This window comes from Acipenser ruthenus, chromosome 26 (genome assembly GCF_902713425.1).
Source record: "Acipenser ruthenus chromosome 26, fAciRut3.2 maternal haplotype, whole genome shotgun sequence".
Classification (NCBI taxonomy): domain Eukaryota; kingdom Metazoa; phylum Chordata; class Actinopteri; order Acipenseriformes; family Acipenseridae; genus Acipenser; species Acipenser ruthenus.
In genome coordinates this window covers 15,866,975-15,886,407 of record NC_081214.1, presented here as the reverse complement: position 1 = coordinate 15,886,407, position 19,433 = coordinate 15,866,975, and the positions used below count along the sequence as shown (strand labels likewise).

General features: G+C 39.8%; 1 protein-coding gene and 1 non-coding gene across 3 annotated transcripts; both read left to right on the top strand.

Moving 5' to 3' along the window:
• The first annotated feature begins 76 nt into the window (after window positions 1-76).
• On the top strand, window positions 77-184 carry trnal-caa (transfer RNA leucine (anticodon CAA)). Its single transcript has 2 exons — window positions 77-114; window positions 139-184. It is a non-coding gene; the product is annotated as a tRNA-Leu (tRNA).
• Window positions 185-485: 301 nt separating this feature from the next.
• LOC117430264 (A-kinase anchor protein 17B-like) lies at window positions 486-14,050 on the top strand. 2 transcript variants are annotated; one of them, XM_059000611.1, is made up of 5 exons: window positions 486-691; window positions 5,873-6,616; window positions 7,540-7,676; window positions 9,366-9,516; window positions 9,850-14,050. In XM_059000611.1, the coding sequence occupies exons 2-5, from the start codon at window positions 5,888-5,890 to the stop codon at window positions 11,587-11,589; spliced, it is 2,757 nt and encodes a 918-aa protein (XP_058856594.1). In that variant the 5' UTR covers window positions 486-691; window positions 5,873-5,887; the 3' UTR covers window positions 11,590-14,050. The 2 variants fall into 2 exon arrangements, with proteins under 2 accessions (XP_058856594.1, XP_033906025.3); XM_034050134.3 differs by having other exon boundaries at window positions 9,366-9,606.
• The last annotated feature ends 5,383 nt before the right edge of the window (window positions 14,051-19,433 follow it).

Genomic DNA, 19,433 nt, shown 5'->3' with positions numbered 1-19,433 from the left:
GCATGCATCTGCAGTGTATGCGTAAGTCAGCCTTTTCAACCATTATATCAATAAATTCACTCCTATTTACATCAGTGTCAGGATGGCCGAGTGGTCTAAGGCGCCAGACTCAAGGACTCAAATCCTTCCCGTTGGGGTTTCTGGTCTCCGTATGGAGGCGTGGGTTCAAATCCCACTTCTGACATATCTTTTTTAAATTCATTTTTAACATATAACATGTTTTTATATATATATATATATATTTATTTATTATAAATATTTAGTACAAGTCAAACTAATTTAATTTAAATATGAGGATAGGGAGTGTAAGCTATAATTAACTAATAAAATACATATTTTAAATCATATTTGTACGTGATAATCACAACAATAGAGACATGTAAAATATATTGATAGAACTGGTTTATTGACAAAACAAACGACAAATCGAATGAAATAAAAGTTTGGACGTTGAAATATAAAATAAAATTCACCTGTGAGATCTACAGCAGCAGTTTCTCAACAGGAAGGAGGAAGCGTGTTCTCGTTGCGCTTGCTCTGTACTGCAAACCGGGTAATGTCAGCGAGAGGCTGTTTAGTGTTTGTCTGCGACGGTTTACCAAAGGTAGATTACAGTACAGCTAAAGAACAAGCGAATGAACAATAATCGGTACAGAAAACACGGTTAATAAAGAAAAGCCGTCAAAAGGAGGTAGGTGCTTATAAATTACTGGGTGACAGTTTCTGCTCGCCCATTTGAACGCCTGTGTCTTTAGTTTCGTATTGCTCACTGTTTTAAAACTTGCCATAAACTAGGCTGGATAGATCAACTTTAACCCTGAAGCCTTGGAACGTACGTAAATAAATAAATAAAAAAATAAAAAACTGTTGATGTATTCAATTTGTAGGTGTCGTCCAATTCGTTGAAAACATTTACCGAGCAGACAGCTTGGTTTAATTTACTTTCCTTTTACATTTTCCTTTTTCAAATCCGTCACGTGGACTTGTTTTTGTTAGATTTTGCTCATTTTTTTTTAAAAAAAAACAACTACTTTTGTCAGTCTGCATGGTTATTATTTTGGTGGAACTTGGTTCACATAGAGCGAAAGTGAGATTTGAAAAACGGTTTAACTCCGTAGTAATGACTAGTAGTACTGTATGGTGTACCACACCATCTGGTCTGTTTAGTATATAATTTAAACCGCGGTGGATAGCGTCTCCCTTTAACTGTTAACTATGGTCATGTAGATTGGTAATATGCATCTTGTCGAAATAAAACAAAAATACAATAAAAAGAGCTCCATTTCAGATTGCCTTTATAGAGGCAGATCGTTGAAGGACTACATAAAGAGAGGATCTTGATTAAGATAAAAAATGTTGCACCACAGGCTCCATTTCTCATGGGTTATGTGAGTACACCTCTGCTTTCTTATGATCATGTTTTTATATTCAAACAAAAGTAATCCCAAGCAGTAATCGCTTAAGAATACAGTTTCTTCTATTCAGTAATCACTTGCTCTCGAACACTGACAGCACCCAATTGATTACAAAGGTTGGTAAACAAAACAGAAGATTTCCTCTGGGTTTTGTTTTTGTATTACATACTGTAGCTGCACTAATAGCCCCTGCTGCACTGCATGTCACATGAGAAAACTTCCTTCCCAGGAAACTGCCTGACTTCATTTTCCAGCTTAGCTTCAGCCAATAGGGAATACATACTGCATGGGCAGATTATACGAGCGCTCCTGTAGTTTCTCCTGACTGTTCTGACTCCTGTGAAATGTTGTCCTTCCTAACAACAAGATGGAAAAGCATGCTTGTGCTTGTGGAAGAATAGGACTCGTGTGCCGCAGAGGATTCTGATACTATTTAAAAGACTATTTGTACTCTGTGGCACTAGAACAGTCTGTATAGTGGGGGTGCTGAAAGCCATTGAATAAAACTGTAACCCCTGGGCAGACGTTAAGAGCAATCAAATCGAAAAGTAGTTACGCTGTTCTGATCCGCTTAAATACTGCGATTGAGAAATGTTTACAGTTGTATTTCATATCCAGTAGTCGACAAGGACAGTCAACAGGCTCCAAAGATTGACTTGTGCTCTGGTGTCATACTTTTTTCATGAGGGAATGGGCATTCAGTGTCCAGAATGTCACTGGACGTGTGTTTCCAGTATTGCTCCACAAAGCAGCACCCCCAGTTATCTGCATTTGTGACGAGCTGATTGTAGCATGTGGTGCCGCTGAAGAATTTACAAAAAAATCTGATATTCTTTTTTGGGACGTTTTTAATAACCGTTCTATACACGATTCTAATGTGTTCCAACTGCTAGCCCAGGGGTTCCCAAACTTACCTGAGGCCCACCTGTTCAGCTGCATTAGGCACACTGCGGCCCAGTATTAGCACTCCTTGGGAAAATGTAAAATGAAAAACATTTTATATGTTTAAACCTGTAACATTATAAATAAAACCTAATCTAAACTGTCTTTTATTCATTTCTATAAATATTGTGAAAGATGGAAATCACATAGAATAGCCTTTGTACTGAGGGAAACACTTTAATTTTAGTAAATAAATTGCAAAAACTAAACAGGCATTTTTATCAAACCTTTAAATTAGGTACCTTTGTATAATTGAACATTTTAGAAATGCAGTTAGTTATTTTTCTTGGTCATCAAACAAGGAAGTGCATGTCTCTTATTATTCCCATTCATAAATACCTGAACAGGAATCACGTTTGAGTAAAACTTGCTCTTAGGACTGAAGTCATTGTATTTTGTATCTTGCTCTTAATTGTACTGTAATGCTTGATATGTATTTTTTGTATACAACTGTAAGTCGCCCTGGGTAAGGGCGTCAGCTAAGAAATAAATAATAATAATAACAAAAACATATCTCTTAAATCAGCATGAGAGGTAACCCAGCCGTTACCTCTCATGCTGAACGGTCATGCACGCAATACAGAAGGAAACAAGAGCTTTTCATAAGTTCCTTTTTTCGCAACTACTATGTACAACCAAGTACAACTTTCAAGCCCAAACATCTTAATAAATCAATTACCGGTATATAACAAGATTGATCAGTTTGATTAATAACTTGATTTAGTTAATATTGAAACATACATCAAAGTACGCAATATTTTTAATGTTAATAGCTGGCAAAAATGTTCTTTTGTGCCTTTTTTGTTCTTTATACTTTGCAAAACATATTCTTTGGTAGCTTATTCAACATATTGTAATTTTATTAAAATACTGAACACACTTTTTACATCTGCCAGCAGAGCGATCACATGACCTTAACACTGCCCTATTGTTAGAGCTCTCACTTTACCTTGCTACACTTTATTTTTCTACAGTTACAGCTGCCCCCAGTGCCTGCTTTTCACTATTAATAGAAAAAAATACATAGCATGGTATTGCTTCCGCTGCCCACCCGGGACTGTGTTGCGGCCCACCTTTGGGCCGTGGACCACAGTTTGGGAACCCCTGTGCTAGCCGACTCTCTTGTGAAGATAAAATATCCCGCCCTAGATCGGATCAACCACCTAGTTGTAGTGAGGTGTAGCTCTAAAAAAGGGATGCGCTCTATAGTAAAACCCAGGGGTGACTAAAAGCTGGTCAGATCAGATGGTTCATACAGTAATACACTGTACAGCAAGTCTAATCATTTTTAATATTCAAACTATATTCAGAATCTGTTCTGTGTATACATAGACCTACATATGTAGGTCTATGTACCACAACATTGTAGTACTGTAATTCATTAAAAACGCTTATCCTGCTTACACACATTTCCAGCACCGTAGATTATTCTGGAATATTTGACTTAAAAAACAGAACAAAAAATAGAATCTAACACTTGACTCCAGACACCAATTATTTACTTTTTTTTAAGCATTGAAGCATTTTAAGTACAGTTCTTCAGGGACCAATTACTACATGCTTTGTAGTTCAATTCTTCTGGGCACTCTACTGTATAAGACACGGGATGGTGAATCTTTCCCAGGTACTTTCAGATGCAGACACTCCAGATTGTAGCAGACTATAGCAAGCGATATCCAGGTTTGGAGTGGCATGCTTTCAGGAATCCTTTCAGTGCTTCATTGCTTTGCAGATGTGCAGTGTGTTACCCAGGTGCGGTGCTCTGAAAGTACACATACTGTATAGAACAAAATCCTTCTAGTAAATCTTACCTAATATGTACTGCCATCATTTTGTAGATCACACATTTTCCTATGTGAAAATGCACTTGCTAAAGGTGAATTTATCATTTATTGGAAGCTATCAGTTAAGAAAATGTATTGGTCGCTCCTTGCAGAAACAGTGTCTCACTATAAAAGGAAATTGCCTAACCGGGGGGTCAAAGTTTGTTCAGTTCTATTTTTAACTCTGTATCACCGCGTCTTACCAGGGTCAGAGTTTGTTTAGTTCTTGTCCAGGAAAGGATTCGTTTCTGGATTTTGAATCCCGCTCGACTGTATAGGAAGAGAGTGTAAGCGGGACCTCCTGTTGTAGAAGTTTTAAGTCTGTGTCTGATTGCAGTGAGTGATGAGGTCATTATAATCTTGTGGTAGCTGAGCAATGCACATTGCATTCTATTCATATAAGCCCTGTTACATAAGCATGAGAGGTGGAAAATGCAGATTGTATTTGATCTCCCTAGCTCAGGTGTCATCCTCATCTGTAACCAGTGTTCATGCATGACAAAGCTGTTGCAACCATAAAATATAAACTGAAACCATCCAACCTATATGATTTTTTTTTTTAAAACAATTTTCTTCCAAACAAAATAAAATAAAATACAATTGTAAGTTATAATTAAGGGCATTGTTGTGGCATGTTATAAGCTAATATTATGGAACTCCTAAGTCATTAAAGCCAAAAAACCCATTGCCCAATAAGTCCTCTCAAAGTTAACTTTGAGACAAACTCAGTTTCATAGCAGGTGCAGTGACTTTTTATTGTGCTGATTAGCAATTGACACGAAGATGCTGCAAAATGATCTGTCGATCTTGAGCAGGTGTTGTGACTCTTGGTCTCCCAGTTCGTGGCCTGTCATTGACAGAGTGTGTCTGGTTATACCGTCTCGCCAGGTTTGAAATTGCTGGCTGTGAGCACCCAAGACGGCGAGCCACTGTACGCTGCCCTGGTCCAGCCTCCAACGTGCCGATTGCACGAAGGCGCTGCTCTCTTGACAGACGTGGCATATTGTTGTTTTTTCTGTGATTTTTCTTTATTGCTTTTATTCTAGCTTGCAATTCAACAGCTGAAATCACTCCATATCCAGTGTCTCCCTATTAGGTGATTAAGTGCTTGTGCTTCCGTCATAGTCACTGAAGCATGTCATGGTCAAGAATGAACGATCCAGTGATTGAAAATCATTTATATACCTTATCTTTTTCGAAAATAAATAGTGATAAGTTTTTTTTTGATGCTCGGTATATCATTTGTAGTAAATAAACCTCCCTCCAACAGCCTCAGTATTGGTGGGATACCACAGGGTCTGCTACAGTCCAGATTGACCATATGATTCCATTTAACTAAAACCCTCGTTGTGATCAGGCTCTACTTCTTTGGCGGATATGCAGATTTGTACTACACCCCTTTTACAATCTTACAGTATGTTAAAATCTCCATACAGTGTCCAATGTAAATGTGTGTGGTATTTTTGCAGTTAGTTATATTGTACTTTGCATTTACCATGGTTTGCCATATTATTATATTTTTATTTTGCTTTACCATACCCCTCTGGGCTTTACAGTGTTTATCTATGCTTTCGCTTGCTCTATTACACTTTCCTATGCTTTTACTATAAACTCTTATAAGGGGTCTTTCTTCTAGTTTTATGAATGGTTTGCCTACAAGTCCCTAATTGTTGTTGTTATTTTATTAACCAGGACGGTGATATTAAAATGGCAGCCACAATCGTCTATGATTCTTCAGAGGCAGTGGATCTCTGCTCGGACCGGTGCCTGTATCTGAAGCCCATTGCCAAGCTGGCAATCACAGTGATGCTTCCAGAATCGAGGGAGGCCAGCAAGACAGTCTCTAATTGGGAGGTGATAGCCAGGCTCAAGCAGATGGCTCAACCCCACCAATTCAACTCCATCCGGCTGTCCAGGAGCACCATGGAGTTTCTTCGGTTTGAGGGAGAGTTGGAGACCAAGAACCTAGTCCACACACTGCAGGCCAAGCTACACAAGAAGACAGTAGCAATCCAGGGCTTCTCTAATGGCTTGAGGGTCCTGGCTGTGGAATCCCAAGTGGATTTTCCCACTCAAGAAGAATGGGAGTCTTTCTTTGGAGAAGAGAAGCCAGACACCATTCACCTAGAGGGGCTGCCCTGCAAGTGGTTTACCCCTAAAGAGGCCAGAGGCGAGAGACCCAGTGAAGAAACCGTCAGGGAGGTTTTTGGACGATTTGGACCTATCCGCAACATGGACATCCCCATGCTTGATATGTACAGACAGGAGATGAGTGGTAGGAACTTCAGCTCTTTCGGTTTGGGAGGGCTACACACCTTTGACATGTATATCCAGTTTCAAGAACATGAGGATTTCGTCAAAGCCATGGAGGCGTTGAGAGGAATGAAGCTGATGTTTAAAGGGGAAGATGGAAAGGCACTGGCATGCAGCATGAAGGTAAGAGCAGAATGCTGTTTGTGGTCCACACGGGATTGAACTAACTGGGCCCTCAAACCTTCATGGGGTCTAGAGTTGTGTGCTATCTGCTGTGGGGTGGGACAGATTCTATAAAAATATTAGTTAGATTTCAGATATTTCTCATGCTTGCTGGGTGACTATCCAACATATTCTAGATGCAGATATAGAGGGAAAAATGTGCCAGTACGAGAAAACAGAACACAAAAATGTTCAGTAATATTCACTTGAAAAGCAACCATAAACACCGAAACTGAACGTTTTATAGTGAAGTCATGATCAAACGTGTGCAATGCAGATACTGCTTTTGGTAGTTTTTACTGCTCTATCTGCCTACAAACTCACTGCTTTTTGCTTTATTTTATTTTATTTTATTTTATTTTATTTTATTTTATATATTTTGTATTTCTCCTTTTAATACTTTGGTATTGGAATTAGTTCTAGGGTTGGGATTACTTAATTCATGAGTTAAATTAACTTGCACCCTGATTTATGAAGGGAAACTGTAGCTGGCCAGCTCTTTTTTATTATCATTTATTTAAATACTAATAATGATATCATACTTGTTTCACTAATGCATACTATCAACACATTAAACACATCCTTGTTAGAGTACGTTGCAGACACTTGGCAACTTAAACACGAAGGGCTGGTTTCACAGCACCTGATTTTAGTACTTGTCTCGAACTACCCAATGTTAACTTGGGTAAGGTAGTCTGTGAAACCAGCCACGAATCATCAGTGTGGAGATATTTATAAAGCCTGGGTGCCACTTTCCAAGTATGTAAACTGTGTGTGTTTGCAAAGCATGTTCTATGCAGGTCTTGCAGCTGATTTGCTGATGTTCAGGAATCCCATGCTAGAGCTGTGCAGATCTGCTCAGAGTTTGCTCTGTGTTGGTGCAGGTGACCTTTGACACGACAAGCCACCTGAGCGAGGCAGCGCTGGAGAGGCGCGGGTACGAGAGACAGCAGCTCAGGAAGCTGGAGGAACAGAGGCAGCAGGAGAAGCTCAGAGAGAAGGAGCAAGAGGAGGCAGACAGGTACACTGGATACTGCTGGTGTGACATGTATTTAAATATACTTCTTCCCTAAGGGAAGAGGAGGTAGAGAGATACACTGGATACTGCTGGAGCGACACATATTTCAATATGCTACTTCCTTGAGGGGTTGTCTCACCTCTCATTAACATAACATACTCACTGTGGCCTCGTTAACATAATGTACTTTAACATACTGGTCTCTCTGGTGTGACTGTTCTGAGCTGTATAGCCGTATACTAGCGGCTTCCAGTGAACATCAATAGCATTACACCTTTTCAGTGTGACAATGGGAATAAAGCATTCATTCGGTGGCTAACATACCATCCTTCTGTAACCCTGTTACAATACCCACAGGTCCCTTATTGCTTTTCTGATCTTTTAGTTCTCCAGATCTTAATCAGGCTTCTCCCAAATCAGTGTTCCATCATAACTGAAATCAGTGAACTAGTGGAGGTCTCTACCAGTAAAGTATGGTTTACTGTATGTATTGTCAACATGGCATAATCTAGAATTACTGAATCCGGAATGAACCAGCACACTGCAGGTAAACACATGGGTGTGCTTTATTTGTAACTTGGTGTTCTAGTAACACCGTGCATGGCTTGTAGAGCATGCTTTTGTAAAACACATTTCAGGTTTTAATCGATTTCATATTTATCCTCGTGTAGCAGAACTTGTGAGCAATTATTCCCTCAATAAAATGGTAATTTTTAATTTTTATACCTTGAGTAATCGTTGCAGCACTATAGTCGTGCGTGTTATAGTTATGCTACAGGTAAAATGTACCAATCAAAGTGAAAACAAGGCCTTGTGAACAGGGTGACTGGTGGTGACCTGGAAGAACAGTCAATACTGCAAGTGAATTGAATGAATGTGCTGATGCGCCGGTTTATTACAAACAAAACCGGCGTGATTTAAACAAAACAAAACACTGACACAAAACAAAAGGGCACGTTGGCCAAAACAAACAAGCAGAACAAACAAGTACTGTACTGAGGTGGTTTAGCACCAGTAGCAATTGTTTCTGTAGATTTTTAATTCTTTCTCTCTCCTGTTCTCCACTCACGAACACCCAACCCCGAGTGAGTGATTTGTGCATCTATATACACAGCTGTGCTGGGATTCAATTACTAATTAATTATTTGCTTGAATCCCAGAACGTGAACTCATTTGTGAAATCCCTGTGCCCACATACAAATACACACTTTACTCTGCACGTGAAGTGATGTGCAATCCCCGTGCCTAAATACAAATATACATTTTAAATCACCCGTGCACCAATACATACACCAACAATAACACGCCACATGTAACATAAAACACAAAAATACGCACAGGGGCGGGGCAACCCGCCACAGGCCTGGAAAAGCAACATCAGCTGCATTTGTGAGAATGATATACTAATGAGACGTGATTCAAATGTATTTAAAGCCTTGAACACTTCCCTTTTGTAATGTGCTTGTTTTGCTTTTCTAAAATAAAATCTCTCCAAATTTAACATTTTCCACTGTGCACTAATATAATCTAATTTTGGATTGCTGATTTGAGTGTTGGATAACGGCAGAAGAACTCACGCTGCAGGACTGGGGTGCAGGCTCAATAAGCTCCAGCAAACACATTTACATGATGTGTCACACAGAGTTATCTTTACTTGCTCTTCCTTTGTTTTCATGTATTTACATTTTCTAGAAGAAGGAAGGAAGCCCAGCGTGAAAAGAGAAGGCAGGAGAAGCTGAGAAAGCGAGCGCAGAGACAGAGAGACTCGGAGGAGAGAGGTCTCCTGAGGAGTGGCATGCCTTTCAAAGCTGAAGAAGACCAGGAGGAGGAAGAGAGGATGGAGGTAGATATTTGGGAGGAGAGGAAGCTGGTGTTGGCACTGAGGCGGCTACAGTCCATCAGGCTTCTTGCTGCACTGCTTGAAAAAGCTCAAGTACGTAGACCTCTGTTTCCATTGGGGCCACATACCATTAATATAGCTCTGTAAAGAGGAAGTAATCGTGAATTCTGGGCTGCCAATTTAATATAATTTTACAAGAAGAATGTAACTTTTTTTATAAGGAAATGTTTTTTTAATCGCTTGCTCTTTTAAGGAGGAGTTCAATTTTAAACCAAGGGGAGGGTAGAACATTGAGAAATTCCATTCTCATAAAGTCAACACTTTTTCTTTATACAGCATCTTGAAAAACTGAAGATCAAAAGCAAAGTAACCGAACCAGAAGAAGATCTACCACAGAGTTTCCCAGAGGAACACTTAGAAGAAAAAACCACCAGTGAGAAATGGGAACATGGAAAAGCAAACAAATCCCATGTGGGTCAACCAGCCACAGTGATGTCTGGCCACCTTTCAGAGGTCCTAGACGGGGACCATTCCACTGCTTTTGATGAACACACTGATGAAGGTTTTGATTATGGACCCATAAAAATAACCATTAACCAAGCCAGGGATGCTGCCCCAACCTCCAAGCCACCTTCCTCTTCCAGTGATGGGATGGGTGGCTGTTTGTTTGACCGGGACTACTCTTGCATAGAAAAGCCATCCAAACGGCGCAGAAAAGAAAAGATTTATGAGTCGGAAGAGTTTTTGAATTATTTATTAAACCATTATTCCTACCCAAGCTATGCCCGATTTTACCCCAGCCCTCATCCTGCTTCAGATCAGGCCTCAGGGTGGGACAGAATGGTATCTAATAATGGAAACAGCTTCCAAATAAGCCTGAGGAACACAGACGGCAAATATTGTACTGAAGTCTGTATCAGTCAAAACGAAGGGCTGGCAGGGAGCAACAGGGAGGATCGTTACAAATGGAAAATTACCATCAAAGCGACTGAGCCGCCACAGAGGGGCTTGGGAACTAAAGGCAGCAGGTTAAAGGGTTACAGCAGGGAATTTCAGGTACAGTGGAACGAGTCCAGCCTGCATCCAGTGGAGGAAGACTTGGAGCAATCCAACTGTAATAAGGGCTTGTATAAAAAGTCTGCAGTGAAAGGTTCCAGGTTAAACAAGAACGAACGTCGCAGAGAGAGTGCAAAGGACCTCAAATGTGCCTCGTTCCCTGCTGAACCTCTGCATCCAGCAAGAACTTCTACTGATCTGAAGGACGACTTTGAAGAGATAAACAGTGCTTCTGAGTTCACTGGTGAGGAATACCAATGGGAAAATAAGTATGGCCGTGTGAAAAGCAGGGATTTTAAAGAACAAAGCAGTGGGCCCAAAGCAAAGAAAATAATTGGCAAAGCCGCTACCTTTGGATATGGAAGCAGGATTGAGGGGGGATCTGAATGTCAAGGGGAGATGGCTGAGCATGACGTTTTGCAACTTGACGACGGCTCTTTCTTGAGCAGTAAATCATTGACAGCATGCGATCCAAAGAAGGTGAAAAAGAAGCGAAAGAAATCCAAAGGGGAAGGAAGAGGCAGTGAGGCAGGTGTGAGTAAGAAAAGAAAAAAGAAGAGGAAGGACAAAAAGAAAGAGTGTGAAGGCTCAGCAAGCAGATCCAACAGCGAAAACGAAGAACGCAGAAAAAAACACAAGAGTGTGAAGCAGGACAAGCTTCAGCACAGACACCAGAAAATCAAAAGTGAGTTTTCTTCCAGGGACAAGACTGAAAAATGCAAACGGTCCAGGGAGCAGTGCAAGTCAGAGAAATGGGCATACCAGTACCACAAGCCTGACTATTGGGGGAATGGCTTTGGGGATGCTTATGACTGCAGTGAGGAGTTTGATGGCTGTAACTATTACAGTAAGAAAGGATGGCAGCGCCACAACGGCTTGGAGGAATACGTTGATAAAACTGCAGCACAGAAATGTGACCGGTATGCTCATAACCAGTTTGACCAACTTTACCAGGAGACTGGCACTGGGATAAAGGATGGATATCCAGAAAAAACCAAGCTAAAGATTGAGACTTCCTGATTGAACATCTCTTCCTGAGTCTCAGTTTATACATGAAGGTACAGGGCCTGTCTGCCTTAAACTCACAATGTTCAAACTTAACTTTGTTTTTTTTTTTTTTTTTTTCCACCTGTTTGTTTTAATTATTTGTCCATTTAAAGAAATTGTAGCTAACAAAATAGTTCCATACATTTTCTCCACCATGTATATCCATTCATTATATAGGCCTTCTTTTGAAAGAAACGCATGTTTTAGCAAACATGTATTTTCATTTTATAACATGGTAACTGGTACTACACTCGGTTAAAGACATCTATGTTTGCAAGCCATGCTTTTAGACTGTCTTGCACCTTCTGGGCCATCTCACCTGGAGTGAGAAATTGTTTCCACCCCTTCACTGGCTTCTTTCCTGTCAATAACCAATCAGCTGCTTCCCCTATTGACTGACATACATCCTTTTAGCCAGTAACATGCTTACCCAGAAGACACTTCTGGGGGGGGAAATGAATAACGTCGTGAAACACTAACAGGCTTCCTGGCAAGCAAACGGAGATCTTCGTGTAGTACCAGATATCATGTTTTAAAATGAAAATGCATGTTTACTGCCACTCTCTTTAAAAACGCCACTATTGAGACCTATGTAGCTAATGGAAGTGATTTATGGAATTATTTTGATGCTAATAGGAGGTATTCATACTCATAGAGGTACCTGCTTGGCAGTTACAATGGGGAAGCATTTACAACTTTTGATGATACGAAATAACAAAACTAAGTTTGTTGAATTAGTGCAACAAAACAGTTATTGCAAGCAGTATTACCTATAGATGGGACCGGAATGCAGTTTTCTGCTTGGTTAAATTACAGTAGAGAGAATGGAGGACATCTGGAATGAACAAAGTATGGGCTCTCAGGTTATGTACAATTTCCTTATTGGTACCACAGAGTGAGAATTTTATCGCTCCTCTTATCTCGTGTCTCTTATGTTACACATATGTATGAAAAGTACTGTGATCGGTTGTTTATAGCAAAACTTTAATTGAATGAATGAATTACAATTCCTGTTTCATGATCAGCTTCACAACTCAAAATGAAATAGTCTTCTCACAGATTAAAAGAGATAAATAATACTTGGTGAGAGTGAGTGAAAGGTGAGATAAGAAGAGAAGCAGATTACTGCGTCAGGAGAGATGTTTACACCACATCACCTGGGGGTGGAGCCAAACCCCTAAGAAGCCCTACAAACACAATACCAGCTGAAGACGCTGGTAGAGAAGTGTCTGTCAGTTTATTTTTCTACATGGTGAGAATGTAAAGAAACATTGTAGGGACAACATAGACCTTATTAAAATTTAGAAAACATGAAAAAAAAAAAAAAGTGAACGTTGAAGTGTCCTTCGTGTCTATGGCAATGTTCTATTTCTACTGTGATTTCAGTTGTCTGGGTACTGTCCAGGAAAGCAATGTTGTGCTGTGGTTTGGTGTGTATGACCCCTTTTTGTGTAAATAACATTTAATACAACTGGTACAAGTGTCTTGCATTGCCGCTGTCTGGAAGGCTGAGGTCAGTTTGTGGAAGGGTTTTGGGAATTCCACACTACATGCAACCTCGAGTCTGTATTCTCCCAGAGGAGTTGAATATTTCATCCTGATGTTTCCCTACACCTACATAAGATGCTATATATGTGCATTATACCATGAAATTAGTTACATTTTGTTAACTTTTTATATTGGGCATGCAATTAATAAAATATACTTCAGCATCTCTTGAGACAGACAGAATAAAGCTGGGTGTTGTTAACAAACTAAGAATGAAAAATCATTGAAATCATATGTAAAGAAAAGGCAGCACGGGTTGGTCAAGTAAAAGCACGGCAGCGTGGTGTGCAAGTTAGTTGCCTGTCTTCACTGGGGATTGCAGAGGGGGCATCGGATTGGCTCTGGCGCTCCCATGGGTTAGAGGCAGAACGGGCAGGGACTGTTTCTGCTCATCGAGCTACAGCAAACCCTTCCTGGACGGTGCCTGGTAAGCTCAAACGGGCTGGCCTTTGTCTTCCAGAGTCCGGTAGTTTGCTAACATCTGCTCTCGAGTTCCTGGGTGTAGAAGAGGAAATTGGCTTGATCATGGGATTGGAGGACGCCCAATGTTCTCCTGAGCTGTATGGGGAATTGCAGTGACGAGGGATCCTAATTGGACATTCTAAATAGGGGAGAAAATGGGGGGTTAAAAAAAGAGAGAAACAGCAGCATTCAAATGAGCAAGCAGGGGTAGAGGCTCCTTCACTCCGAAGGACACGTTTCTGAATTGTGCACTCGAGCTGCGGCTTGCTTCTTCACAGAATGTAACATTTTTCCTGGATGGAGCCCTTAATGATTTAATACATTTAGAGATAAGATAATTGTGTTCTGTCAGTGTAAAAAACATGAATTTACTGTATTTTTTTAAGTCTGTATTTCAGAAATAAATTACATACTGTGTTTTATCTGTGTGTGTTGTAATATGAAAGCTTTAACATCGGTCAGGGGGTTTCAGTTTGTGTGAGTCATACCAAACACTTGAAGACAGAACCAGGACTCCTAGATACCGTAAAAGACATGAAGACCCAACAGAACTGACAGTAAATATTTCAAGGTTGAGGTATTGGGCTCCATAGACTCATAGGGATGCATGTCCTTGTTGCTTCAGCCATTTTGGGAAATTCATACACCATAGCACTGAAAAAACAGCGTACGGTACCAGTTGTACTGGGGATTGATTATTTCATTATGCACCACACAACATCTACCACAGACATAACTTTCTATTCAAAAGACATAATGTTCCCATTAGAGCAGCACTTTTATTTTGAAGAACTTTAAAAATAGTTCAAATGGAGGGGGTCATGTGATGACGTAGCAGAGTGGATGTGAGAGAAACACACTCCTGATATTTTGATCTCAACCTGCCAACATCTGTCCTTCTGTTCAATCTTGATATAAAAAGCACAACAATATTAAGAACAATGTCTTTAGATGATTACTGGGCCAATTCTACTGAGAATAATACAAAATCAACAAAGAAAAATTACCAATACGCATTTTTGAAAGATGGATACCACAACAGCTGGATATTGCAGTCAAGAATGGAACTCTCAAAATAGAGAGGGCCCATCAATTGCTCGCTCCCAAGCCTGGGGAAGACCATGACCCATCATAGTGAGATTCCACAACTACAGGGATAGGCAAACTGTACTTGAAGCTGCAAGGAAGAAGGGCGACCTGAAAGTCAATGGGAAGACAAGAATGTTCTTCAAGGACTTCTCATTTGCAGTTCAGAAACAGCGCAGCATGATTCAGTACGGAAGCAACTACGAGATGACAACATACGCTTCGCTCTCCTGTGTCCTGCAACCTCCGAATCTTTCAGGAAGGAAAACCAAGATTCTTCAAAACTCTTTATGGTGAGTCAGTTGTCCTGGGCAATATATATGCGCCAAATAATGTTGATGTTAGCTTTTTTCATGGAAGTATTTTCTAGAGTGAGAGAGTTTTCCTGCACGAATATTATACTTGGTGGAGATATGAACTGTATATGGGACGCTAAGAGATTTGTATAGAATTTGGTTTATTAGATGTATGGAGAATCCTTAATCCAAGAGACAGAGGTTTTACATACTCCTCAACAGTTCATAAGACTAACTCAAGAACAGACTATTTTTTATCAGCAAAGAAGTCTTTAGATAAAATTACTGGGGCATCTATAGGAAACCTAATCATATCCAATCATGCACCCATTTATATACTATATGAGCACTCTAATTATGAGTGCAAAGTGTTCTCCTGGCGCTTTAAGTCTTATTTAGTTAAGGACCCTTTGTTTCCTATATGGAAGACAAACTCAAATTATTTCAAGAGACTAATGATGTGTCTGGTACGGATCCCTTGTTGCTATGGGAAATATTGAAGGCTTACGCCAGGGGAATAATGATGTCATATTCTGCCACTAAAAAAAACAATGGAAAGTACAACAGACAACTCTAGAAAAAATAATAACTGAACTGGAAAGGAAAATAATAGCATCTCCCAGTAAAAATGTTGCCAGGGAATTATCTGCTGCTCCAGCATCATTAGATGCCCTGTTTACACAGGAAGCAGGCTTGGCATTACTCCATGCAAGACAGTGTTTTTATAAATATGGTAACAGACCAGGGAAATATCTGGCTAAGTTTCTCCAGGGGCGTAGAGAGAGTAACTATATATCTGCTATTAAAGATAAGCATAAAAATAGGAAGGTGCGACAAAAGGATATTAATATTTTTAGAGAATATCATGAGCATTAATATACACCTGCATGTAGAAATCCTACCCCTGACATGATTGCTTTTCTAGATAGAATTAGTATGATACACATATCCAACAATAAGAGATGTAGCCTTGAGGAGCCCTTATCCATAACTGAAATCTCAAAGGCAATACAATCTCGAAATAGTAATAAAACACCAGGCCCTGATGGGTTTGGAGCAGAGTTTTATAATACCTTCTCTCCTCTCCTTGGGCAGCCCCTACTTACTATGTTCAATGATGCATTCCAGAAAGGCACTCTTCCCCCTTCACTGAGATCAGCCAATATAATACTATTACTGAAAAAGGAAAAGAACCCAGAAGACACTGCATCATAGAGGACTATATCTTTACTAGAAGTTCCTTGCAAAGGTGCATGCCGACGACTTGAAACCTTTCTACCTAATGTGATTAACTTAGACCAGACGGGATTTATACTAAAGACAGTAAGATAATATGAGATGCTACTGAATATAATACAGCATTCACAGAATACAAGAACAAAGACAGTCATAGTGAGTCTGGACGCTGAGAAGTCGTTTGATAGAGTGGAGTGGTTATATGCAGTTTGAAGTATTACAACACATGGGCTTGGGAGAGAAGCATATTAAATGGGTTAAAGTATTGTATCAAGATCCAAGGGCCTCTGTGATCACAAATGGGGTGTCCACTGTCACTTCTATCATTTGCTATGGTAATTGAGCTGCCGACAGAGGCTATTAGACGTGACCCCAATAGTCATACCAGTGCTCAGACTGGTACAAGACAACTCCATTTGTCACTATATGCTGATGATATCATGTTATTTTTTACTAAACCACATATATCGGTGCAGAGGCTAATGGATGTGATTAAATCTTCTTGAGCCTTCTCAGGATATAAGATACATTTGAGCAAATCAGTGATTATGCCGACAAACCCCTCCCAGGTTAACCCTTTACCTGCAGCGTCTTTTCGGTGGTCCCCGAGGACTAACATAGTTGGGAATACGGGTAGCCCCGTGCTTGGGGCACTTGTTTAAGGATAACATTTCCCCTATAATCAAAAGGTGGACCTTTCTTTTTTGGGAAAGGCAGGGATAATTAAAATGAATGTGTTGCCCAGAATGCTATATGCACTACAAATGATATCAGTTTCACTCTTAAGTAAGGATCTTAAAGCTATTAATCAGGTAACAAGAGCATTTCTATGGGCATGGAAAAAACCCAGATATCAGTTGAGAAGACTACAACTGCCTATAAAAATGAGTGGATTGGCAATTTCTAATTTTAGACCGTATAACTGGGCTGTGCATTTGAAACCAGGGATAGCTTCCGTAATGTGGACTGTGCTTGGCTGGACATAGAATCTGATGCAGTGGAACCTACTAACCTGGTGTGCTTACTGACAATGAAAGAAAAACAATGGAGAGGACTGATTGGGGGAAGTGTTTTTCTGGGTAATACACTCAGGGTGTGGCAGGAAATTAAAAGGTACCATGACACAGGGGGATTAGGTCAACTGTTAACTTCTGTATTAGAAAACCCATTTGAAATTGACCCCCGTGTTTATTTTAGGTGCTCCTATGAATGTACAGTGTACAATTATTTCTGTATCTGATGCCGAGAGACTAATGCCTTTGTTTCATCTAGAATTGATTATTGTAATGCATTTTTTTCTTGTGTCCCAAAATGTGTGGTATCCCGCTTGCAGCTTGTTCAGAATACACTGGCTCCCTGTGCAATTGATTTTAAGATTTTGCTGTTAACTTACAAGGCCCTGAATGGATTAGCACCCAGTTATTTGCAGGAGTTACTGACCCCGTATCTTCCAAACCGCACTCTGAGATCACAGGATGCGGGGCTGCTGGTTATTCCTAGGGTTAACAAAAGCAACACGGGAGGAAGGGCTTTTTCTTGTAGAGCTCCTAAATTATGGAATGCTCTGCCTTCGTTTGTCAGGGAAGCTGGGACCGTTACACTTTTCAAGTCAAGATGTACTTTTATAAAATGACTCAATGTTTTAACTTTAAAATTGCTGCTTTTGTATTATGTGTATACTGTTATTTAAATGTTTTTTAAATGGATAGATTGTGGCAGTTGTATGTGTGACATGTTATACAAATCTGCTATGCACTGTACAGAGCTTTGCCATACTTTTGTATAAAAAGCGCTATATAAATACACTATGAAATGGAAAAACTCATAAGAGGTCTTCTAGCAATAGCTAGAAAGTTTATCCTAACAAATTGGATTTTGGACAAACCACCTACAATTATGCAAGTCTATTTACAGTGTACTCCCACTGGAAAGGTGAAGTTATATTGAGGATAAAAAAATTAGGACAATTCCATAGGATTTGGGATCCTTTTCTGTTACATATAGGACCTGCTCTCTCAGATCTAATATCATGACTGAGGAGAAAGCATTTATTTTATTCTCCATTTGTATCAAGGTATTTGTAATGATAATTTATGTAATGTGTACCATGTTGTAAAATTGTAAACATGTACACAAAATACAGTAAGCAAATACAAAAAAAAAAAAAAATAGTTCAAATGGAATTATTAAAGCAGCAAGGTTCCTGTTTGAAAATCTGACCCTGTGGATGGCTGAATTGCATAACATCTGTGTTTGATTTCAGACGGGACCATCTGTTAGGTTGTGTTTTCAAGGCTTTTGATTTCAGGGTCAAGAGAACCTTCTTTCGCTGCATTTCAGAGAGAACTAGGAGAGAAAGATTGTTTAGTTTTGTTTTCAAGTCTTCGCTATCTCTCTACCTTCACACAGGGCAGAATGTGGCCTTAAAACATAAAGTTTCAAAGTCACTGTTATATGATACCCTGTAGCAGTGCAATGCTTCCCACTGGGTATTTCTCATCAAGGGTCATAGCAACAGTAGAACTACTTATACCAAAGTATAAAGTACAAGTTGGGAGCACAGAGTACTACCGTAAAAACTAGTGTATAATTCGCCCCCTTTTTCAGACAACAATTTCAGGAAAAAGCCTATAGGTCATGCCGGTGTATAAATCGCTCCCCCCCTTTTTAGGACCCCCTAAAAATACCTAAGAAATAAGACTTATACAAAGGTTTTTACAGTATATTGTAATGTCTTCCGTTCTACCACATCAGCATATATTCCAGGACCACTTCCCTATATCTTTCTAATAAACAAGCAGCAATAAAATGGCCCCACTCTGGTGTGGAGAATTGCAACAGCTCCTTTTTTTCTTTCTTATTTGAAAAATCCCTGTATTTTTGTCCTGTCTGTGTAAACACTCCACTTTCGGCTCAAATCCAACTCTTCAACCCGTTCACGCACCAGAATCCAGCAGCCCAAAATATTATCTGATGATCCAGCAACCCACTCGTTCCCTCCTCTGATGACATGAAAAGCGCGTTCATGTGACATGTATGGTTTGACTTGCCCTGTTGAAGTGCTTTCTGGTTTCCATGTTATGCATTAGCAATAGTCCTTTTTTTAATGTACCTAAAAGTAACTAGGATTTTTTTTATCACACAAAATGTAATGCGTTGCCTCATTTTGTTATTGTCTGAAAAAAGGAC